This window comes from Carlito syrichta, unplaced genomic scaffold, assembly GCF_000164805.1.
Source record: "Carlito syrichta isolate Samal-C Ts95f unplaced genomic scaffold, Tarsius_syrichta-2.0.1 Scaffold305628, whole genome shotgun sequence".
NCBI lineage: Eukaryota > Metazoa > Chordata > Mammalia > Primates > Tarsiidae > Carlito > Carlito syrichta.
The window spans coordinates 154620-180017 of record NW_007249724.1 but is presented as its reverse complement, the minus strand read 5'-3'; the positions used below and the strand labels follow the sequence as shown (position 1 = coordinate 180017).

Genomic DNA, 25398 nt, shown 5'->3' with positions numbered 1-25398 from the left:
GGAGTCTCACTCTGTCACCCAGACTGGAGTGCAGTAGCCGCTCCCAGCCACCGCAGCCTTGACCTACTAGGCTCCGGCGATCCTTCTGCCTCAGCCATCCAGGTAGCTGGAACTACAGGCGCATGCTACCACGCCCGGCTCATTTTGATTTATTGTAGAGATGAGGTCTCATCAAGTTGCCCTGCTGGGTCTTGAACCCGCGGCTCAGGCAATCCACTCACCTCAGCCTCCCAAAGGTGTGGGATTACAGGCTGAGCCACTGAGCCTGGCTTAAAGTTTTACCTGTGGTGTAGATGTGATTTGTTTTTATTGCCAACTAGTATTCCATTGTATGGATAGACCACTTTTATTTATCCATTCCCACTTGATGGAAATCTGGGTTGTTCCTATTTTTTGATTATTACAAATAATGCAGCTATGAACATTTGTGTGCAAATTTTTATGAGTATATATGTTTTAAATTTTCTTAAGTATATATATCTAGGAGTGGAATTGCTGGGTCATGTGGTTACTCTGTGTTTAATCTTTTAAGGAACCACTATACTGTTTTCCAAAGCCATGACATCATTTTACATTCCCACCAGCATTGTCTGAGGGAATTTTTCCACATTCTCACTCAATGCATATTATTATCAGTCTTTCTTAACCTTTGTAGTGGGTGTGAAGTGGTATCTTATTGCTTTGATTTGCATTTCCCTATTGACGGAATGATGTTGAGCATCTTTTCATATGCTTCTAGGCCATTTGTATACCTTCACCAGAAAACTATTCAGATCCTTAACCCATTTAAAAATTGGGTTACATTTCTTTTTATTGTTGAGTTGTAATAGTTCTTTTTGTATTCTGGATACCAGATTTTTACCAGAGTTGCAAATATTTTCTCCCATTCTGTGGGTGGTTGTTCCACTTTCTTGATAGTATCCTTTGAAATACAAAAGTTTTTAATTTTGATAAAGTCTGTTTTTTTTTTGTTTTTTTTTTTAAGCAGAATTTATTGAGAGAACAGAAAAGCTCCCACAGTGAGAGGGGACCCAGAGGGGTTGCCCCTGTTTTTTTTCTTTAGTTGCTTGTGCTTTTGATGTTGTGTCTTAAGAAATCATTGCCTAATCCAGGTCAGGCAGATTTATGCCTGTGTTTTAAGAGTTTTATACTTTAGTTCTTTATTCATGTCTCTGATCTATTTTGAGTTAATTTTTGTACATGGTGTGAGGTGTGTTCAGTTTATTCTTTTGTGTATAGATAATCCAGTTGTCCCAGCACCATTTGTTGAACAGGCTACAGTTGACAGTAAATGTGAGAGTTTATTTCTTAACTCTTAATTCTATTTTATTGCTCTATAAGTCTATCTTTATGCCAGTATCACACTGTTTTGATTACAATAGTTTTATATTTAGGTTTGAAATTGGGAAGGGTGAGTTCTTTTTAAGACTGGTCTTTTTTGAGATTATTTTTGATCCCTTACATTTCCATATGGATTTAAGGATCTGCTTACCAATTTCTGCATAGAAGCCAGCTGGAATTTTCACAGGGAATGCATTGAATCTCTATATCAGTTTGGGAAATATTGCCATCTTACCAATATTAAATCTTCCAATCCATGAACATGGGATATTTTTCATTTATTTAGGTCTTTTTTAGTTACTTTCAGCAATCTTTTGTAGTTATCATACATTTTACTGTTTACACTTCTGTTAAATTTATTTCTAAGTATTTTATTATTTTTGATGCTATTATAAATGGACTTTTTTTGTAATTTAATTTTTGTATTGTTCATTGCAAGGGTGTGGAAATAAAATTGATTTTTTAATATTGATTTTGTGTCCTGCATTCTTCTTTTTTTTTTTTTTGAGTCAGGGTCTCACCCTGTCACCCATGCTGGAGTGCAGTGGCATAATCACAGCCACTGCAGTGGCAGCCTCAACCTCCTGGGTTCAGGTGATCTTCCCACCTCAGCCTCCCAAGTGACTGAAACTACAGGTGCATGCTGCCATGTTTGGCTAATTTTTTGATTTTTTTTTTTTTGTAGAGCCAAAGTCTTGCTATGTTGCCTAGGCTGGTCTTGAACGTTTGGGCTCAAGCAATCCTCCTGCCTCAGAGTGCTGGGATTACAGGTGTAAGCCACTGCACTTGGCTTGTATCCTACATTCTTGATGAACGTATTTATTAGTTTTAATTTTTTGTCGATTTTTAAATTTAAATTTAAATTTTTTGTTAGGGTTAGTTATTATCATAAGATTAGGGCTAGTTTTAGATTTAGGTTTAGAGTTAAAATTAAAATTAGAGTTAAGATTATGGTTAGGATTAGGACTTTCCTCAGGGTTAGGGCTAGTATTAGGTTTAGTTTTAGGAATATGGCTTGGATTACTGTTATGGTTAGGGTCAGAGCTAAGTTTAAGGCTATAGTTAAGGCTAGTGCTGGTGCTGGATTTAAGGTTAGGTTTAATGTTTGGGTTAGGCTAGAGTTAGGTTAGGGTTTGAAATGGCCTGGGGCTAGGTTTAGGGTTAGGGTTCAGGTTAGGCACTAAGTTTTTATGGCTAGGACAGGGTTAAGTTTTGGTTCAGCAAATATTTCTGTTTTTTTTTTTTTTCCCAACCATGAGATTTAATTTATTTTTTGTGATAGGAGGAATATTTATATATTTTAGTTGTCGAAATTTTAAGTTGGAGGTTATGCTCTAAGATCATGTAAAACCATAGCCCATGTACCCAAGTATTTTTCTGATGAGCTGTTTCTCTCCATAATAAAATGTATGGCTTTTGAAAAGGAAGTTTTAAAACACCTATATTGAGTTATTCTGTATTGAAAAGACTTTTAGACTTGTTAAAATGACATATAACAAAAATGTAGTTTGATTTTTATTTCAGAAATTAAACAATAAAATGTTGAAAGAAACAGGAGAAGAAAAGAAAGTTTATTTGAGAGAGTAGATCAGAGAAAAAGAGTGAATACACCTCTCCAAGATTTGGGGGGGGCAGATGCTTGAGGAACATTTGGCCTTATCGATTATTTAGGATTTTTTTTGTTTTCAAGATAATGTAGATAAGAGATACTGGAATGTCCTTTTGTTTTTTAGAGTGAGTTAGAGTCTCACTCTATCACCTAGACTGGAGTGCAGTGGCTGCTCCCTGCCACTGCAGCCTCAACCTGCTGGGCTCCCGATCCTTCCACCTCAGCCTTCCAAGTAGCTGGAACTACAGGCCTGCGCTATCTCACCCGGCTAATTTTTTTTCTTTTTGATTTATTGTAGAGATGAGGTCTCGCCAAGTTGCCCAGGCATGCCTTGAATCCGCGGCCTCAGGCAATCCACTCACCTCATCCTCCCAAAGCGCTGGGATTACAGGCTGAGCCACCAAGTCCAGCCTGGAATGTCTTTTTAATGAAAGAATAATGTGCTTCCTCTGGTTAACAATATCTCATTCTGTCCAGTAAAACTAAAGTAGCAGTCATATGAGAGCAGGCCTGGAGTTATTAGTGAAAATGTCTAGTCTTCTGGTTCTGGCCATTTGGTGGACTAAGTCAATGCAGACTTCTCTGTCTTTACCAACACATCCAAATGTGGCTAAATGATAGTTTAATCGCCCTTAATTTCATAACTCAGTAAAATTTCAAATCCTTTCTGTGGCCTACAGTAGGTCTGATGCCTCTCTGACCTTATCTCCTAACCACTTACCTCCTTATCCCTGACACACACAAACTGCACTGACCTTTTTGCTTTCCTCAGGTGTATCAGGCATACTCCTGTCTCATGATCTTTGCACTTGCTATTCTCCTTTTGTGGAATGTTTTTCCCCTAGCCAATCACATGGCTTGCCTCCTCACTTTTTTTAGGTTTCTTTTAAAGTGTCATCAGGGAAACCTTTCCTGGCTACCCTATATGAAATAACCCTTCCCCTTACCTCCCTAGTGCTCTCTTCCACTTGCCCTGCTTCCCTTTTTTCATAGAACATGTACTTATTACCTGACATATTGTGTACTTGTTTTGCATCTGTTGCCTTCTCTTCCCTATCTTCCTCCCATGCCTGTATCCTGCCCCAGGTAAACTTCTTGATGTCATGAATGTTGTCCATTTTGTTCACTGTTGTGTCTAGAATAGGGCCTGGATTATGAAAGATTCTCAATAAATGTTTGTTGAGTGAATGAACTTGAAGAAAGAGAAATCCTAAAGTACCAGAAATTTAGAGGGAAATCACAGTCTGAATGATATATTAGTAACCTGAGCCTGGGAAGTAGATCGGATGCAGATATAGGCCTTCATGCCTGGGTTCCAGGGCATAGACTAATCCCCACACGGAGACAGGAAACTTGTATGTAAATCTAGCTAAGAAATTATTGTAAAAGTCTCAGAAGTGAACATCTATGACAGAAATGTTTGTACAAACTAGGACACGTCTCATTCTCATAGATGACTAGTCTCTATTGAAGATAAACTCTTAATAAAAGATTACAAAGTATAGAAGGAATGAGCCACCTAGAGGGAGAGGGAGCAGACTCAGCAAACATGAAGATTACTATCCTAAGACTTTCTAGTGGGAAGTCTGAAAGAAGTTATAAAAAAAAGGCCTAAAATGATGAAGACACAAAGAGAGGGAATAGAAATCAGAATGAAAGAATAGGATACTATAAAGAAAGAACAGGCAGATGTAGAAAAGAACCAAATAGAACTGTACAAGTGAAAAATACAGTCACTGAAAACAAAATCTTCTTAGTCTAGTAGACATAGCTGAAGAGAATTTATGAACTGGAAGCTAGATCTGAGAAGGTTCGCCTGCCATGGTTTTACACCTGAAAATTTTACATGAAAAACTTTTATTTATTCCACTGATATTGGGGTGAGAGTTCTTCTGACTCATGTAAGAAAATTGCTAAGTCAAGTGAATGGCCTTTCTGACTGAGCCTTGCCACGTTTACTATGGTCAAAGTCTACAACATCCTGCTCTTTCTCTTTCTTAAAGGACAAGTCACCAGGATTTTCAGCTGAGAAATTTAAGAATAATTGAACCTAACGAGGTGATACCCTTAGGAGACGGAGGTGTGGAAACAGGTAATAATTTTGTCTGTAAATTAGATGGAACATTTTGAAAGGATTTTAGATCTCCCCATCCCAACTGCAAGTTGGGTGAGAAGAGAGGGTAAAGAATTAGTAATAGATCATAACTAGGATTGGGGGATTGATTATCAGGAAATTAAAAGCCATTCTGTTTTTTGACTTCCTGGATCGTCAGCTACTGTTTCCATTATATTTACTACTTTTTTTAAAGGTAGTAAGTTAGAGAATTATAGTATTTTTGCATTTCCCATTCTTGTGGTGATGGATGAGATAGGTTATTATTGAAAATGTGCTAGTTCAATTTTTCTAATCTTGTTCTCTATCTCTAATATAGTCCTTTGTTGGTTACCTGAGAAATTAGCTTCCACCTTTATTGTAATATTATGAAATGAGAAAGGTTTATCATATATTATTGTGCTTCTTAAATTGAGTGTGCATTTAGGAGAGCCTTTTTGGGAAAAGTTTCTGGGCCATCCCTTCTCCCTAGAACTGATTAGTGGTCTGATGGTTTGCCAGAAACCTGCATCTTTAAAATTTTTTATATTTTATTTTAAAGATGTGGGGTACAATTCAGGATTCACTGTATAAGTGGATATCATACAGGTGAAGTTTAGGCCTCCCTCTGGTCCCCACTTTGCCTGGTTTGAGGTCACGTTCTTTTTTTGTTGTTATGTGCCCTTACCCTCTACCTGGCCAGTATCCCGCTACTGCCAATCCCTTTTTTATAGTATTATGGTAAATGTTCAGGGTCCACTTATGAGTGAGAACATGTTTTCAGTTCTTTGTTTCTGTGATAGATCACTGAGTATTATAGACTCTAAATCTGCCCAAGTTGCTGCAAAGTCCATATGCTTGTCCTTCTTTATGTTTACATAATATTCCGTCATGTATATGTACCACATTTATTTATCCAGTCCAGTTTCAGTGGGCAGCATGATTGGTTCCATGTTTTTGCTATTGTGAATAGTGCTGCAATAAACATACATGTGCAGTAATCTTTTTAGCAGATTGATTTGAATTCCTCTGCGTATATTCCCAGTAGGAGGATTGCTGGCCATATGGAAGGTCAAGTTCTAGTTCTTTTAGAAATTGCTGCAGTGTTTTTGTAGAAGTTGAACTAGTTTGCATTCCCACCACCAGTGTAGAAGCATTCCCTTTTCTCTGCATCCTTGCCAGCATCTGTTGTTTTTTTGTTTTATTAATGATGGTGGGGTTAGGTGGTTTCTCAATGTGGTTTTAATTTGCATTTTTCTGATGATTAGTGAGGCTGAGCACCTTTTCATGTGTCTGTTGGCTTCCTCTATATTTTCTTTAGAGAAGTGTCTATTCGTGTCTTTTGCCCAGCTTTTTAACGGGGCTGTTTGTTTTTTCCTTTCGGCACTTTTGAGTTCCTTGTAGATTCTGGATGTTAGGCCTTTGTCAGATATACAGTTGGCAAATATTTTTTTCCATTCTGTGGGCTGCCTCCCCACTCTCTTGACGGTTTCTTTTGTTGCAGAAGATTTTCAGTTTAATGAGGTCCCACTTGTCTATCTTATATCTTATGGCATGGATACCTGGGGTTTTGATCAGGAATTGGTTGCCTATTCTGATTTCTGTAAGGGTGTCTCCTACTTTTTCTAAGATTCTTATAGTTTGAGGTTTTACATTTAGGTCTTTGATCCATTTAGAGTTTATTTTTGTGTATGGTGATAGGTAGGGGGTCCTATTTCAATCTTCTGCATATGGTTAGCCAGTTTTCCCAGCACCATTTACTGAATAGGTTCTTCTCTCCCCAGTGGTTATTGGTGGAGGCTTTGTCGAAGATGAGTTGGTTGAGAAATTGAGGTTTGCTTCCGGAGTCTCTGTCCTGTTTCATTGGTTCATATGCCTGTTCTTGTACTAATACCAGGCTGTTTTGATTATTGTAGCCTTATAGGAAAGTTTAAAGTCTGGAAGTGTGATACCTTCTCCTTTGTTTCTTCTGCTAAGGTTTGTTTTGGCTATTCGTGGTCATTTATGTTTCCATATAAATTTCTGTATTGTCATTTCCAGGTCTTAGGAGAATGATGTTGGTAATTTAATGAGTATTGTGCTGAATCTGTAGATTGCGTTTGGTAGGATCAACACCTTAACAATGTTGATTCGCCTATCCATGAGCATGGAATATTTTTCCATTTGTTTGCATCTTCTTGTATTTCTTTGAGCAGTGCTTTGTACTTTTCATTGTAAAGGTCTTTCACTTCTCTGGTTAGGAAACCAAGGTATTTCTTTTTCTTTTCTTTTTTTTTGTGGCTAATGTGAATGGGATTGTGTCTTTTATTTGGTTCTCTACCTGTTTGCTGTTGGTGTTTAAGAGTGCAACTGTCTTTTGTCCCTGAGACTTTGCCAAAGTCTTTTGTCAGTGCAAGGAGGAGAAGGCTGCATTTTGAAAAGTGGTGTATTACTGCATTTCTATCCTATGCAAGCCAGTGCTTTTTTATGTACTACTGAGGAGAACCCAGACCGTTTTTAGCTGACTAAAACATTGATCCCTTGAAAAACATAAGAAACCATGCCTATCTATTCTGTCTTTGGAAGATTAGTGCTATAATTGTATGCAATTTTAGGTCCTTTTTCTTTAAAAAATATATATGTCTAACACATTTTGGTCCATATTAGGAGGCAGGGGAGGAAGGAGGAAAAAGAAATAGGAAAAAGAGGAAGTAAAGAAAGAGAAAAAGGTGATAAAATTATTACATTTAGAGTTGAAATATAACTTTTTTTTTTTTTAAATGTATGAGGAAATAGAGGTTAGGGAGCTTCAGTTGTCTGAGGTTGTAGATGCCAGCTGGAAACTGGAGCTCACTTGTTTTGCTTCTGTTAGTCTTAGAACACTTTAAGCCTCTATTATGTCCCCTAGGTAATATGGTGTAATAGAGCATAGACTTGGGAATTGGCTAGACCTTGGGTCCTGGTTCCTGATGATCCAGCTGACTTGGGCAAGTACTTAACTCCTTTTAACCCTTGTTTATTTATGTGTAAAATGGGAATAGTGAAACATTCCTTGGAGGGTTATTGAGAGAATTAGCCACTAATGTATGTAAAACCCTTGGCTTTCCCTTAGCTGTGGAACAGAGAAACGAACTACCACCTCTACGGCTATTGATGCTGGTAGAGCAACTGTGCATGTGTTAAGATGCTGAAATTGGAGTAAACCACCCCCTTCTATTCTTATAACAAGACATGTGGGAATCTCAGCGGGTGTTTCAGATCCAGATTCAAATATTTCTTGAGCTCCTACAGTGTATTAAACGCTGTGCCTGGGGCTTTCACACATGTCATCAGGTTTAATTTGCCTAGCCACCCATTGAGGTAAGTATGGTGTACTTTTCATGTACAGTCAATAAAAAGTTTAGTATATGATGCAGGCTGAAGGTTTGGGAACTTATTTTGAAAATGCTTGCGGCATCCGCAAGCGACTTAAGTGAGTCGTTCTCTTTAAGACATGATTTAAACATGTCTGGCAGTTGATGGGCTAATGTTTCATCTTGGACTAGACCTGTTGCTCTTGGCTTCTCACTTTCTTGCACACTGTGCTTAGCTCTTGGCTGTCTCTAACATTTCTGAAAAGTAATGTGTTGTAGAATGAGATGTTATAATACAGCATTTTCTAAGATCCTACCTTTATTCTTTCACAGAAAATTCATCACTGTTTATTATGTTAGATCTGAAAAGATTATAGACACAATGTTGTGGGATTCATTTAGCCTATCTTTGAGCATATGTATATGTTAGGTGTTAGACTAGAGACATGGATAAAGAGATGACATGGTCCTTGCCTTAAGGAGAAGCAGTATGCACATCTTATACACCTTTTACCATGATGCAGTTATGGTGAGTTAGTTGTGTACCTAACTCAACTGCAAACACTTACATTTGCCATGTGGCAGGCACTGTTTCTAAGTGTTTTACATGTAGTAACTCATTTGCTCCTCAAAAGTTACTCTATGAGTATCAGCCACGACTTTTACTTCCTCCATCTTGGCTGCCTTTTCAACTGCTGCCACCTCAATAGCTGGAACTTATATTTGCACCAGTTTTGTCCTCTCCTCAGCTCTGGCTGCTCACCCATTCATTCAGTTACTTTCATCACCTGTTGTTCTTGTGGCCACAGCTGCCTCAGCCACCATTGCCCACTGTGTTCATCTCAGTGGTAGCTGCCTCCATTGCCACAGCCCATTGCCTCAGCCACTGCTTGTTGCTATCTTCTCTGCCTTTATTGTTGCTGTCCTTTACCACATCCTGATTGTTAGTTGTGATATTGGGAGTTCTTTCATCATGTCTGATATTGGTGATAAAGAAGTGACTGCACTTGACCAAGGACACCAATCAAATGTGATAAGCATGAAGGATGAGGAAGAAGAAAGAGGGAAGGTGTTCGAGTGGTGATGGGGACAGGTGGCATTGTGGAGGGAAGTGTGAAAATGCCACTTTAGTAGAGTATTGCTGATGGTTCTGAGTAGGCCTAAGGTTCTAGTCAAGAGGAGGAATGTGATAGTGATGGGGTTGGAATATGGTGCCGAGGGGAGGGTTATGGTGACAAGTAAGCAGAGGATGTCTTTGACCAGACCCACTTTGCCTTTGTAGGTTTTGAGCATGTGATTGAAGATTTTCTGCTTGCCATTGGTTATGTTGACCTTACTGATGTACTTTTAGTAGCTGATGAACTTTTAGTATTGATGAATTTTTAGTAATTGTTTATAATACTAAAAACCTAGTCAATGCCATCAAAATCCTAAGTCAGAATGTACCTAAATAGAAGCCAAATTCTATAAGGGAATTAATGATCTTGTAAGAGAGTATATGAGAATGTATCATATATTTGCTTTTTAAAATTCCAGAGGCCCGACTGCACTTCAGACCAACTAAAGCAGAAGTTCCCCAGTTATTTCTAATGTGCAGCCAAGGTTGAAATATTACTCCTAAAGAAGTCTTCATTTTTGCTTGACTATTTTTAAGAATGCTAATTTGTTTAGAAATATGGTTTGAGAACATGATAAATATATTCTGAAGTTCCTGAAGATATCGGAGTAAAATTCCTAATGCTGGCAAGCTCATGAGGTCGCAGTAGGCTTCATTTTGAACCCAATGGAAGTGCTGACATATAAACTTAGATCAGACCAGATACTTCTCATCCCTCTTTCTTTGATAGGTGAGAAATTATAGGTTCAGTAGATTAGACAAAAGGAAATGACAGCTGGGTATGGTGGTGTGTGCCGGTAATCCCAGCTATTCTAGAAACTGAGGTAGGAGGATTGCTTGAACCCAGGAATTCAAGTCCAGCCTGGGCAACAAAGTAAGACCCTGTCTCTCTTAGGAAAAAGAAAAGAATGAACAGTATTCAGAAGGAACTGTAAAGCAAGGGACATGAATGTCCTTGACTCATGAGTAGGATGGTTTCCATTGACTCTGTGAGTACGTCTGTTCTTCTGAGACTCCCGAGGTGGTGCCCTGAAACTATTGCTGAAGTTGCCCTTACTGCAGATGATGAGTGGGGTGCTCTTTCAGTGAGTCTTAAGATCAGTATGGTACCTCATAGGGTTCTACTGGATATAGCCGTAACAAGCCCAAGGTGTTGATGTTGGCAAAGGAGGAGAAGCAAATGGATATGTTAAATTAGAAAAAGGACCAATAAAAAGGTTTATAACCAGCAGGGTATAAGCCACAGAGAGAGGATGTCAATCCTTGAAGATAACCTGATATAATTGCCCCGATTTAACTCTCCATTACCTACAGCATTGTGCATTAGCACGTTTTTGGTTGTCTTTTTAAATTTGTTTAAAAAATAAGATGGCAAACTCCAAAACACTGATAACATCAAGTGCTAGCAAGGATGTGGAGCAATAAGAACACTCATTCATTGCTGATGGAAATGCAAAATGATAGAACCACTTTCGAAGATGTTTGGCAGTTTCTTACACAACTAAACAAACTCTTATCATCCAATCCAGCAGTCATACTCCTTGGCATTTTATACAAATGAGTTGAAATCTTACGTCCACACAAAAACTACACACAGATATTTATAGAATGTTTACTCATAATTACTGGAACTTGGAAATAACCAAGATATCCTTCAGCAGGTGAACAGATAAATAAACTGTGGTACTTCTAGACAATGGGATATTATTCAGGGCTAAAGAAATGAGCTATCAATCCATGAAAAGACATGGAGGGACCTTAAATGCATATTACTAAGTAAAAGAAGCCAATCTGAAGACTACATATTGCATGATTCCAACTGTATGACATTCTAGAAGAGGCAAAACTATGGAGATTGTAGAAAAGATCAGTTATTGTTAGGGGTTGGAGGAGGGGGGAAGAGATGAATATACTGTATGCACATGGAAAATTTTTAGGGCAATGAAAGTACTATGTATGATATTATAATGGTGGATACATGTCATTATGCATTTGTCAAAAACCCATAGACTGTATAACACCACGAGTGAACTCAAGAGAGACTTTGGATGATAATGATGCGTTAATGTAGGTTCATCCGTTGTAACAGACGTATCACTCTGGTGGGGGATGTTGATAGTTGGGAAGGCTGTGGTGTGTTGGGGCAGTTGGTGTATGGGGATTCTCTGTACTTTCTGCTCAAACTAGCTGTGAACCTATAACTGCTCTAAAAAATAAAGCCTATTAAAGTGAGTTGGAAAAACTCATTATGCTACTTCAAATTTTAATAGTATAATTTTGTGCCAGTATGTGGGATGTAGTAAAGTATGCATGATCATTATTCTGTAATTGGTTTCTTGTGAAGTTGTTTTGTTGTGTAGCCATAGGATGATAGCTATGATGTTTGTCAGAACATTAACTGATATTGATATTTGTTGAGAAAGGGACTTTTTGGAGAACCAGCTAAAGTGGTTAAGTCAGCTGCATCATTTGTGCCTTCACCACATAGAAGTAGAGTCTCTTGTACTTATTAGGAAGCAATGCTCTTTTGGTTTTGACTACTTAAAATTTGTGAGAGTTTAAGAATTTCTAGTAGGACCATATTTAATGTCCCTAACATTTTCATATTTCTATTATTTTGTATTTTTTAAAACTGATGACTCCAGCTCTGGTTTTATTAGGATGAAAGACTCCCTTGGACCCCTGGTATTTCTTGGGGTTCAGTTTGAAAACACCCACCATACTTTAGAGAGGAGAGCACAGAGCACTGAGGCCCTGGTCCCCTTCTTCCTTGTACAGCTGGTTATTAGCAGGTATTCACCAGAGCATAAGACTTTTGGCTCCTAGTGATTGATCTTTCTTCTCCCTATCTGTGGTTGACTATTTAACAAAAGGTTTATAAAACATACTTCTTTTGAGGCAAACTGAAAAAGCAGAAAAAATAATAATAAGAAGAAAATAATCACTCTAATTTACCTATCCAAAGGTAACCACTATTAACACTTGGGTGACTGTTTTTTTTTTTCCTGGAAACTTCACTTGGCATGTGCACATACACAGTTTTAAATAAGAACAATCCAGATGTGTTCTTTCATAATCTGTTTTTACTCATCCATCAGTGGTGTCTGGACATTATAGTATACTATTATATATATTATAGTGTATTTAACTGATAATGTATTGCTCTTCCATTTTTTACTACTATAAGTAAACACCTATATTTTTGTGTACTTGTGTAATTATCTCTTTAGAATAAAGTCTTAGAAGTGAAAGAGGTAACCAGTCAATTTAGAAATGGTTAGTGGCTAAACTTTTCTTGCCACAAATGGCTGTTTGGAAGTAGTATTTAATAACTGTAAACATGAGTGTTTCTGGCAGCTTTGGGCTTCGTCTGGTGGTGGGGTGGTCAGTTTGAAGATGCAGCTGAAGGTGAGCAGAATATGAAAGGCACTTTGTATGGCTCTGTTTGAACTGGTCATTGAACTGCAGGGGCAGACTGCTTTTGGAACAAACTCTCCTATTGTTGCAGACAGCAGAATGCCTCCAAAGGTGACTTCGGAGCTGCTTAGGCAGCTGAGACAAGCCATGAGGAGCTCTGAGTATGTGACAGAACCAATCCAGGCCTACATCATCCCATCAGGAGATGCTCACCAGGTACTGAGTGGAGGTGGGCTGGTGATGGAGCTTATCAGCCTCCCCTTTCTTTTCAGTCTTTCTCCCCAGCCCTAATGTGTTTGTAAAATTCTAGCTGTCAACCCATAACCAAGCACATCTTCCAGTAACTGTGCCCAATAGGGATTTGTGTCCAATAGGGTCTCATTGAATGCTCATACATTTGGCGTGGCTTCCTTGTTTCCAAATGAATTTAGCCAGCTTGCGATAAACTGTGGAAGAATTAGGGCAAATTAAGGGGCAGAAGTCCTGGACCTTTCTGTTGCTGACATATTCTATCCCATCTCATCTGCCACGTCCTGTCCCTCGCAGAAATTGTCTGCCCTGCCTCCCTTCTGATCATCCATGAGAGTTGGGTTTGGTGAGGTAGAGACCTCATGTAATAGGACGGGTGGGCAGAAGGATGAAATAATTCTGCGATCAGGTCAGCAAGTGCTTCCACGGTGGTCATGGTACTATAGGGTTACAAAGAAGAATTCAGGATTGAATATCCAAACTCATTGTGGTTACAAAGTGCTATTTTTCCATAAAGTCATCTATAGATACATTTTTTCCATCCTTTGCTTATGTGCAAGGTACTACCTACCTTAGGTATTAGACAGGATACAAAGATGAGAATTGTTTTTGCTTTCAAGAAGCATACAATTTAGTGATGGAGTTAATGTTAGAATCCGAATAGGGTGAAGGTGGATGGTGAGGTGGAGAGGTGAAGGGAGAGGGAAGGCACGGCACCGGTAATCCAGAGATCCGAGTAAATGCGAAGAATTGCAACACACAAAGGTTAAAAAAAAAGTTTATTTAAAAGTAAATTACGGGCTGGGCTCGGTGGCTCAGCCTGTAATCTCAGCACTTTGGGAGGCTGAGGTGAGTGGATTGCCTGAGCCCGCGGGTTCGAGACCCGCCTGGGCAACTTCACAAGACCTCATCTCTACAATAAATAAAAAATCAGCCAGGTGTGGTAGCACGTGCCTGTAGTTCCAGCTTCTTGGAAGGCTGAGGCAGAAGGATCGCCGGAGCCCAGCAGGTCGAGGCAGCGGTGGTCGGGAGCGGCCATTGCACTCCAGTCTGGGTGATAGAGTGAGACTCCAACTCAAAAAAAAAAAAAGCATTACAGAGAGAAAGAGAAGGGAGAGAGAAGATTTACCTCCCCAAGGTGGGGGAGGGAGCCAAAGCCAGGAAGCATGGCTCAAAGAGCACATGGCCACACCAGAGTCTAGCAAGGCAATGGCTACTTTTAACCATTCCCCTAGATGGGGGAGGATCATTAAGGTGATTGGGTGGTGGACTGCTCCATGTCATCACAAAAGGGCAGGCAAGTGTAAATACTGACATCAGGTGATAAACAGCAGGCACACGGGTGGGTTAGTCATATGATTGCTGCCATGGTGGGGTTTATTCATGTTAAATAGGTCACAAAGGGCTGATTAGGTTAACCCTGGCTTTGGCTCCCTCCCTCACCTTGGGGAGGTAAATCTTCTCTGGGGTGGGAGGGTTTCCTGCAAGAGACTTGTTAGACATTTGCAATTCACAAACTCAGATATTGGCAACTCACAAACTCATTGACCAAAGGTGGGCATATTATTGCTTTTATGACTTTGGCCAGCCAAGGGGTGATCTTTGATCTTCAGCTTTGACAAGGAACCAAAAAATTTACTAAAGATTATTATGCTAAACCATGAATGGTTGGGCTGTCCTGGTCTTGCATTTGAAAATTTGCTGAGGGGGATGGGATGGGATTGGCTGCTTGTTCTGCAGTAGAATGTCTGAACTCTTTCTAATGGTTATGCTGAGGCAAAAAGACTAAACCCTTTCAGTTAACATGTACATACAGATATCTGTATTGCAAGGTAGAATGTGGTAAGTGCTATCAAGAAAATGGGGTCAGAGGACTGTGGAAGTTTGAGAGTGAGAGGGGAGAATGATGGAGGGCCTCCTGGTGCAGGGGAAACATTTGAACTGGATCTTGAAGGATGGGTGTAATTTGGGTAAATAGAGGAAGTGGGTGGGAAAGGAGAGAAGGGGTTATATAGGTATGGGTATTAGTAGGAACAAAGGCAGAGAAGCAGGGAAGCTTTTCAGACACAATCGGTGAGTTTCCCTGGCAATAGCCCAGGGAAGTAAAAAGCAATACCAGGAAATAACGTTGGGGTTCTAGAATTTTTCAATTGCAGGTAACAGAAACTGCCTTGAGGTACCTTGAGCAATAAAAACACTATAAGGGTTTAGGGGCAGAGCTCCTGCATTGATACAACTTCAGGTTGTGGGTGGTACCCTCAGAGTTATACATGTTAGGGCCTCAGATGGGATGTCTTGTGGAACCTGAGGGCAGGAATGCAGCTGGCCCTCGAAAAGAACTAGAATGATGGCAGGGTTTTCAGCTTTTGCCACATATCAGTTTCTCTTTTCTCATATGACAGGGTAGATAGTATAAATCTGGCAACTCCTACATTTACATTTCTTTATCTTTATCAGGAAGCATGGCGACAGCCATAGCTCAAAGAACACGTGGCCACACCAGAGTCTAGCAAGGCAAAGACCCTTGGTTGCTTGTGGTTGAGTCCTTTTAACCATTCCCCTAGATGGGAATCAAGATACCAGATTGAGCTAGAACCTTAATCCCAGATCCAGAGTCTTGGGTAAGAGCTTAATTGGCGTAGCAGGTTGGTCCTCCTGTTCATTCCTGGTTACTCTCTGTGTGTGTGAATGTGTGTGTGTGACATCATGTGGTACAGACATGAGTGATGGGAGTCTTCTGTGATGTTTGGGGTATTGTCATGAGCTCAGCAAAGATCCTAAGAGATGTCCACTGTAGCTGACTTTCTTTCTGTCCCTTCCCAGATGTCCTCAGGAGCAAATAAAGGACTGAAATGAATAAACAAAGGGATCAGATGATTTGAGGCAACAGACTCAAGTCAAATTTAGAATACTTTGATATTTAGAACATTGTTCCCCAAACTGTATTCTATAGCATTCCTGTTGTGGCTTGTAAGATGCTTTGTAAAAAATGTATTCTGTGGTCAAGAGAATAGTGAAATGAGCTGAACAGTTTTTTTTAATTGTGGTAAAATGGATATAACATGAAACTTACCATTATAAGCATTTAAAAATATGCAGTTAACTGTATGCACACATTATTGTGTAATAGATTTCTAGAACTTTTCATTTTGCAGAACTGAAATTCTATACACATTAAACAAGTCCTCCAGGTTTCTCTTCTCTCTCCTTTTGGCCACCATTCTACTTTGTGTTTCTAAGAATTTGACTATGTTAGATACTGCATGTAACTGGAATCATGCAGTATTTGTCTTTTTATAACTAGCTTATTTCACTTAGCACAGTGTCCTTAAATCTTATCCATATTGTAGCATAGAACAGGATTTCTTTCTTTTTAAGACTGAATATTATCCATTATGTGCAGGTATTATGGTTTCTGCATCTGGACATCTGCTGGTGGACATTTAGTTTACTTCATATCTTGGCTACTGTGAATAATGCTGCAGTGAGCATGGGCTTGCAAATTTATCTCTTTGAGATCTTGTTTTCAGTTCTTTTGGATATATACCTGGAAGTGAGATTGCCAAATCATATGGAAATTCTATTTTTAATTTTTTGAGGAACTTCCATACTGTTTTCTATAGCAACTGTGCTATTTTACATTCCTACTGATAGTGTACAGGGTTTCATTTTTTCCACATTCTCCCCAACACTCGCTATTTTTTGTTTTGTTAGTGATCATCTTAGTGGATGTGAGGTGATATCTCATTGTAGATTAGATTTGCATCGCCTATTGATTAGTGACGAGGATCATGTTTTCATATGCTTGTTGGCCATTTGTATATTTTCTTTGGAGAAATGTCCATTCAAGTCCTTTACCCATTTGACAGTTTCTTAACTGTAGGACTTCTCAGGGCCTTTAATATATTGATGTGCACCGAATACCTCTAAGGAGAGGATAAAGTATTCAGCATTTACCAGATTTAAATGTCCATGGAATTCTCCTAGTCATCTCAGGAATGAGGTAGGGAACTCTAGTGTTCTGTGGAATGCCTTTGTCTATTGTTCCACAGTAGCACTTTTTATACCTTGATGGGTCTTGCATTTAGAGGTGGATGAAAGAGGAGGTGAGAGAGCATAAGGTGTGTTCAGCACTAGACTGGATGTTCAACCTGGCTGAGTATAGGAAAAGCAGGAGAACAAGCTGCAAAGGGGGTAGTGGCATGTGAGAAAGCAGTGGAGGCTGGGCACATTAATGTTAGACTGAGTAGGCAGTAGGCAGGTGAGGAAAGACTGGTGGAGGTTTGGTAATGAAATCCTTCCATTCATCTGTTTCCCACTGGAACCAAAGTATTCATCTTGACTAAGGACTACATGAGTAAGAAGGCTGACCAACATGGCTTGGACCTGAATTATGGTAGGAGTCATAGTAGCAGAGGAGCAAGGCATCTTCCACTCTGCCCCCAATTTAAGAAGGACAGACCCTTGCCTTGTTCTCAAGGATTTCTTTTTTCTTCTGTTTGGGCCCCTTTGATGAGCTCTTCCTTGCTTCTTGTCAGTTCCAGGCCTCAGCTTTTGGCCTTGGGCTTTAGGTCACATGGATTCTCTGCTGAATTCACTGTTGCCATTCAAGTGTTGGTTGGTTGGCCTAGGCTGATTTGATTGCAGTCACCCTATCTCAGTATTGAGAAGGTTGGTGGTTTCTGTGACTGGAGCATACAATGTAGCAGTTGGTTTGGTATGGTCTGTTCGTTCCCTGACACTGTTGTTTGAAAGTGGGGCTTTCCTCTGAATGTGTTCTCACATGCTGTCATGGAGTCCTAGATAAAGACTCCTGATAGCTCCACTATATTTGCGAACCTTCATTCCTGGGGAAGCCTCATTCTACAGAAAGATTTCACCTTTTAGTGTTACTCGAATTAACAGTTGAAGGTTTCTGGTTAAAGGTGTCTTAGAATCTTTGTAGTCCTTGTATTTCAGTGTCGATTTTCTTTTGCCTGCAGTTCGGATATTATCTGTATGATTACTAGTAGGAAACATTCTTGCAGCCAAGCCAAGCTGAGTTTATCTTGATACTTGGTCCTGAGTTCTCTTCTTTCTGTCATCATAAAACTGATTTTTGGATACCCTGACTGATTTTTAAAAATGTTCTGTCTTTAATATTAGGTGTGGCCTAATACACTCAAAAGTAATTCCTTTTCGGAGTGGCAGTGAGGCTGGCCAAACCACAGGGGATGTTCCAGAGTTTCCTTCAGCTCTTCCTCTCCTGCTAGTGATCCTGGAATATCAGAATTGAATGACTCTTCCCTACATGAAGAAACAAATCCTTGATGAATGTGTTTTCTAGCAACATCCTGAAAACACAAAACCTCAAGCTTGTGCAACATCGGCTGTTGCTCTCATTGCAGAAGTCACTCTTTAAACACCACAAACTTATAGTCTTGTTCTCTTACTGTCCTTCTGCCTTCACCAGCCCCCTGCTTATTTTCTTTTATAATCTTTTTTTTTTTTGAGTTGGAGTTTCACTCTGTCGCCCAGGCTGGAGGGCAGTGGCACGCTCCCGGCCACCGCAGCCTCAACCTGCTGGGCTCCGGCGATCCTTCCACCTCAGCCTTCCAGGTAGCTGGAACTACAGGCGCACGCTACCACGCCTGGCTAATTTTTGATTTATTGTAGAGATGAGGTCTCACCAAGTTACCTAGGCAGGTCTCGAACCCGCGGGCTCAGGCAATCCACTCACCTCAGCCTCCCAAAGTGCGGGATTACAGGCTGAGCCACCGAGCCCAGCTTTCTTTTATAATCTTTAAGTCATTTCTATTGCTTAGTTTAGCTGTCTGTCTTGCACATATGGTGGAAGTTGTGTTTTGTTTTTTGGCACATGTTTTCTGACTGCCTGCTCAGGGTCAGGCCTGGGGCAAATCCAGAAGGCAAGTGGTTAGCATGTAGGTAAGCATATGGGCTCTCGAGACTCTGGTTTCAGATGCCAGATTTGCCACTAACTAGTTGCTTGACCTCAGGCAAATTACCTCAAATTGTTAAGTGTCAGTTAAACTTTCTGGGTCTCAGTGTCTCCATTCTAAAAAGCAATTTGTGATAGTATCCACCTCATAAGGCTATTTTCAGGATTAAATGAGTTAATGCTACAGATGTAAATGCTTAAATTGTGTCTGTGACCTAATAAATCTCATATATTAGCTGCTATTTTTGGTGTTATTGTTAATATAGCTATTATAGAGATGAATGAGATTCCCTTTAAAGAGATTAAGGAGTAGATAAGCCACAGTCATAAATGCTCACACAAAAAGATACTGGTAAATGTCATAGGAGAGGACTTCATCAGCATTGACTACTAGAAATATGGGAACTGCACATGTAGTTGTAAATGACTTCATAGCCAGGTTATCAAAAGTAAAGGCAGTGAAATTAATTTTAATTATATCTTATTAATCTAATATGAGAGGGGACCCCCAAAATCCTGGGATTTATGTATTAAAAATTGTGTATTTACTCTTATACGTTTAAACTTTGATCACCTTTAAAGTACCCTGTTTGAAGCAATATGCCTATCAAGACGCTTTTTCCACTGCTTGAAACAGTTTTTGCATTCTTCAGTTTTGATGCCTTTTAGTGCTTCTGTGGTTTTTGGTTTCACCTGTCCCATATTGGCAAAATGTTTCCCTTTGAGGAGTTTTTCATCCGGGGAAACAAAAATAAGTAGTTTGGGGAGAGGCTGGGTGAAAAGGGAGTGTGGGGTATGGGGGGGTCATGCCATTTTTGGTCAAAAACTGCCGAGTACTCAGCGTGGGTGGTATGGGTAGGTGCATCATCACGGTGGAAGAACCAGTTACCTGTTTGCTACAATTTGGGATTTCAGCCATCTCAACCCTCTCAAAACTTCCAGGTTAAAACTTTGGTTGACTGTTTGCTCCTGAGGAACAAATTCCAAGTGTACTACAAGGGGCCTACCTTCCAAAAGATAATTCTGATTTTTTTTGGGTCTCCCCTCATATATTAAAAATAGTACCATTTTTACATATCATCATTATAAAAAAAATTAATAAAATTCTTTACATTACTTTTTTATACTAAGATTTCAGATATGGTATATATTTTATATTTACAGAAATTTCGATTTGAATGTGAAATTTTCATTAGAAATATTTGATCTATATTTAGATTTCATAAAATTTACAGTTGAAAAAGTAGACTCACATACCCAAGATGCTCTAAGTAAACATACTTTACATTTTCCAATAATGGAATCATGAGTATCAGTTTTAAAATTTATATTTAAATTAATTAAGGTGACATCAAATTAACTATAATTAAATATTCTGTTTCTCAGTCACACTAGTCACATTTCAAGTGCTCAGTATCCACATGTGTCTGGTAGCTACTATGATGGACAGCACAAACTTACATAAAGTGTGGGCTGACTTCATAGGTGAGAGGGAATATTTTAAGTTGGCAGGTCTAAGAAAGGCTTCATGGAGGAAGTAACATTTAAATTGGAGCGTGAACAGGTAGAATTTGGATGCATGGAAATAGGGGGCGCTCTATAAGAATACCATGAACAAATCTGTGGAAGTAGAGGCACATGCATGACGGTAAGCTTGAAGGAGAAAGAAAAGTAGGGGCCTGGTCAAGGCCACCAATGAGCTACCCATGACTAGTCATGAGTGGCCTTGATCACCAGAGTCAGGAGTTTAGGTTTTTGTTAGGTAGTAGGGGCCCGTTAAGGGTCTTTGGACAAAAGAGTCACATGATTGGGGAGCAGTGTTTAGTATGGATTGGAGAAGGGAGACACTGGGAACTGAGAAACCTCTTAGAAGATCTCAGAGTCTAGGTAAAGAGGACCTGGACTTGGGTACTGACTGGCATCAGGAGTAGTGAAGAGGGGAAGGACTTAGAGGAGAAGCAGGAGAACCTGGGCTAATTGTGGACCTTGCAGGAGGTGGCAGAGGGAATTGGGAGGTTTGGAGCCCGAGAGTATTTGTGGTGCCAGCTTAAAGAAGTGAGTTCCTTGTTTCAGTTCCTGTGAAGACAAGAAGCATAGTTGGGGTAACTGTATTAAGTGGGACTCTGGGTCCTTTTTGGGATTGTGAGAACAAGGAGGGTTGGCTTTGTGTATGACCTACCAAGGCAGCCTCCTCAGTAACAGAGTGGCTGCTGTTTGTTCACTGAAACTCTTGTTCCTAATTGTTTCATTTCAGGCTAGATTCAAGGTTGATGGAACTTCTCCTATGGGTGGGGCAGGGAGGGTGTTGGAGGAGTGAAGGGGAATCTTGAATTCCTTCCTTTGTGTACTTTCCAAAACACAAATACATACACCCACACACTGTTCTCTGCTAGAGAGAAAACGTATCTCAGATGCATAATTACGCAAGGACTTGGCACACCATTGGTTTGCTTCTCTCTGTCTTCTGTAACTTTGAGGGTTTCTTCTTTCTAAACTCAGAAGAAGGGTTGTGGTCTTAATGAGTTTGGACCCAGGGGGACTTTTACAGCAAGGAATTGTCCATTCTCTTTGGTAATCTGGATGCTTTCATGTCCTAAGTCAAACATTGGGATTTGTGGGTACTACTGGCCCCAAGCTAGGAGAATCATTGGTTGGAGCCAGAGCTGTGCCAGTACTGCTTTTTAGAAATCCTAATTCCTCACCCTCCCTATTTTAAGATCCCATGCTATGCCCTTGGAGTTGGGTTAGTCAAAAGGTGATGTTTTATCAGCCCTTGACTCTGCCAACATGAGTTTTTGGCTTTGTTTATGGTTCCTCCTTCTGAAAAACATGAATCAGATTTCCCTAAACTCTTGGACCCTACTCCATTCCTCCTGGAGTCGGCTTCCTGTTTTGTTTTGTTTTGTATTTCTTAAACAGGCTTTCTCCTGGGGTGGGGATAGTGACTTTAATACGAGTGATTTTATACATTGTGTTGGAATAATGTTAGCTGTGCAACACATCCCAAAGTTTCAGTGGTTTGGTATTGTGAAGCCTTATTTCTTGTTTCTTGTTCATGTAGCAGTACAGAGTGAGTGTTCCTTGTTGGTGAGAGAGTTTTCCTCCACCTGGAGGAAATGTGATTCAAGGATCCAGACTCTTTCCATCTCATTGTACTGCCATTATAGCTGGTGACAGGGGAAAGAGTTTGGAGAGGGCACATTCATTTCTAATAGCCCTGACTCAGACCCCACCTTGATGCAAGGGGTCCTGGGAAATGAAGACTTGGCTGGACAGCCACTTTTTTACACTAAGAAAGAAACGTGAGTCTTTGGATATCTGTTTTTCCCATATACCTGACTTGGTTTCATGTAGGAGAGAAGAAAAATTGTCAAAGACTGGGAGTTACCTTAGTGTTTGGGAACAAAGAGCCATATCGTTATTTGCAATCTAACCTTTGGTACTTTCTATGGACAGATAGCCATTCAGTTTCATTTTTGTTGAGAACCTGATATATGTGAGGTATCGAGTTAGGCTATGGCTTAAGAGAGTGAGGAGTCAAAGAGGAAGAAAGATGTCATCCTGACGTGGGCTCTAGCAGCTTATAGTCATGTGTCTCTTGGCAGTCAGCCATCAACCTTACTTGCCCTGTTCCATCTGCCTGGCCCATATTGACCACACTTCTTAAAACACAGCTCTGGTCATATCGTCACGCCCTCTTCAACTTTTGGTGTTACTCTAGAACTTGCAGGATAAAGTTCAAGCCTCTTAGTGTGATATTTGAGGTCTTTGACGATTTGTCTTCTTACTGCCTTTTTATTAAGAAGACACTTGCTTGAACTTCCTGCTGTTAGGCGAATTGGCTTTCTGCCTCCCCATAGACCTCTTGTTTCTTGCTTCTGAAACTTTTTACACCTTTTCCTCCTCTCTGGATTGTCCTCCTGTCCCTTCTCACTTGTCCATGGTGGGCCGGGTCCAACCTGTGAGCTTGGCCTGATGGATTAAAGCAGATCTGAGTGTGTATCCTTTAAACTGTAGTAAATACAATGCTGCATATTCAGCATAGTTTATGTGGCTGTTTATTCATGTTAATGTTTCATAGAATATCTGTCTAATTTGACTGACTGATTTCCCTGGGACGGTAGTTTCTTACGTTTCCTATTGAGTGTAGCCCATTACTGGTGCATAGTAATAAGTTCTGCAGTTCATCACATATTTAGCTTGTGCTAATTGCTTTAGGTCACACCTCAACCCTCTAAAGCAGCCATTATTCTCATCCCCATTTTACTGATGAGGAAGTTGAGTGTAAGGTTGACCTGGCTTGAACAGAGGTCTGACTCCTGGTTGTGGGAGACGTCTGTTAATGTGTCTGATGAAGGTAGAGTTCAGTGTGGGGCACACCTCACATTCCTTGTTCCCTCAGAGTTTATAATCTAGTTGTGCAGACTAGATGTGCACAACCTCTGTATAAAATTAGAAGAGGTTGCTTGGCAACATGGCAAGAGTGAGGTCTTTTAAAAGTCAGACCTGAGCTCAGACCTTGGCTCTGCTGTTTACTGTGGTGGTGCCTTGGGGAAGTAAGTAGCTTATGTCTCTAAGCCTTATTTTTTTCATCTGTAGATGGGGAGGATGTTACCTTCCAGAGCTGCTATTGGAATTAGGATGAGAGGAAATGAATATAGTTATTGGCAAGTTTTGAGACATTAATAAATAATACTGACTAAATAGTCTTAGTCACTATTATTTATTGTCATTACCCAAGGCAGGGCATGGATAAATGTCAACATGGATGGCCCTGTAAAATTCAGAGATGTGGGAGACATCTGAAAGCTGGAGTGGGTCAGAAAGATTCATGGAAGAGGTGCTTTTGAGCTTGATTCTGAGAGATAACTACTGCTTAAAAAAATATATATGTGCTTTATTTGGCAATGTGTTATTTATATTGTTTGAATTAGATCCTGGCACTTAAAAATTGTATCATATCTCGTGAACACATACATTTCTAGCTATTTCTGAGGTATTGAAGGTTGGCAACATGTGGCCTGCCTTTCAGCAGGACAGAAATCAGAGCTGAGTACGAACTGCTTTCTTTAGGAAAGACAACCCCTTGTCCTGCTTTCCTTGTTGTGTTTACCTGCCTGTACCCTGAGGTGTTCGTGGTGAAACCCCATTTGTAATACCTTGTGATCTTTTTCCTATTAGATAACGTATTAGTTTCCTACCACTACTGGAACAAATTACCACAAACATAGTGGCTTAAAACAAATCTATTGTCTTCTGGTTCTGGAGGTCTGAAGTCTAAAATGGGTCAGCAGGACTACGTTATTTCTGAAGTTTGGGGGAGAGTCCATTTCCTTCTCTTTTCTAGCTTCTAGAGACCACCTACATTCCTTGGCTCCTGGTGCTTTCCTCCATCTTCATAGAGATGGTTGATGTTTTAACTGGGTGGAGGGAAAAAGGTTCATATCTCCAGCTTGTTCATTTATAATGCAAATGCTAGTTGAGGGCCTATTTTGTGTCACCTGTGCTGTGTACAGGGACAGTGACAAATAAGACAAACACCTGATCTTATGGAAATTATATTCTGGGGGATGGGGAGAGGAAGAAACAAGATAATAAAAATGTTAAAAGTTCATTAAGAAGAGAAACATCTAGAAAATGTGCTATACAGAGAGTTAGAAGTAGCTGGGTGACTATTTTAGCTGGATAGTTCAGGTAGGCTTCTTTATGGAAGTGACATTTGACCTGAAATGTGATGAGGAGCTAGTTATGTCATGATAAGAGAGACTTTTATGGGGGCAAGGAAGAACATGTGCAAAGGCCCTGAGGAGGGAATGAGTTCAGGATTTGCAAAGAGCAGAAAGGAGGCCCATGTGACTGGAGTGTTGTGAGTGGGAGGAGAGCTCCAAGAGGACAGCAGAGTCCAATCTTGTGGTGACCTGGGGACTGGGCCAGAGTTTGGACTTTATTTTAAATATGATAGGACACCATTGGAGGGGGTCTAAGGAGGTAGTTTTGGTATGACAAATTTTAGAGTTTATAATAGGTATTGCACACTTGGAGTGGGCTTTACAAAGTGTCGATGTATAGGTATTAGTATATATATATACTAATACCTATAGTATATAGATATATATATCAACATTTTGAAAAGTTCACTCCGAGTGTGCGTGCAGAGTGCATTGTAGAGGCAGTGGCCAGGTTGAGATGATGGAGGCTTGAACAGAGTACTGTTTTTTTTTTTTTTTTTTTTTTTGAGTTGGAGTCTCACTCTGTCACCCAGACTAGAGTGCAGTGGCCACTCCCGGCCACCGCAGCCTCGAG

The 25398-nt window shown here is 40.0% G+C and overlaps 1 protein-coding gene across 11 annotated transcripts in view; it reads left to right on the top strand.

The window, feature by feature from the left end:
* Positions 1-25398, top strand: part of XPNPEP1 (X-prolyl aminopeptidase 1) — a 59479-nt gene that overhangs the window by 3385 nt on the left and 30696 nt on the right. For 5 of the 11 annotated variants that reach the window (XM_021714336.1, XM_021714335.1, XM_021714330.1 and 2 more), the window contains exons 2-4: positions 2545-2550; positions 4960-5042; positions 13000-13124. Coding sequence is in view for 8 of the 11 variants with exons in the window: in XM_021714330.1 (XP_021570005.1) it covers positions 2545-2550; positions 4960-5042; positions 13000-13124 (214 nt within the window). In the remaining 3 variants the exon portion in view is untranslated. Of the gene's footprint in view, positions 1-2544; positions 2551-4953; positions 5043-12999; positions 13125-25398 lie in introns of all 11 variants that reach the window. The other 6 variants (XM_021714337.1, XM_021714328.1, XM_021714331.1 and 3 more) reach the window with 2 other exon arrangements.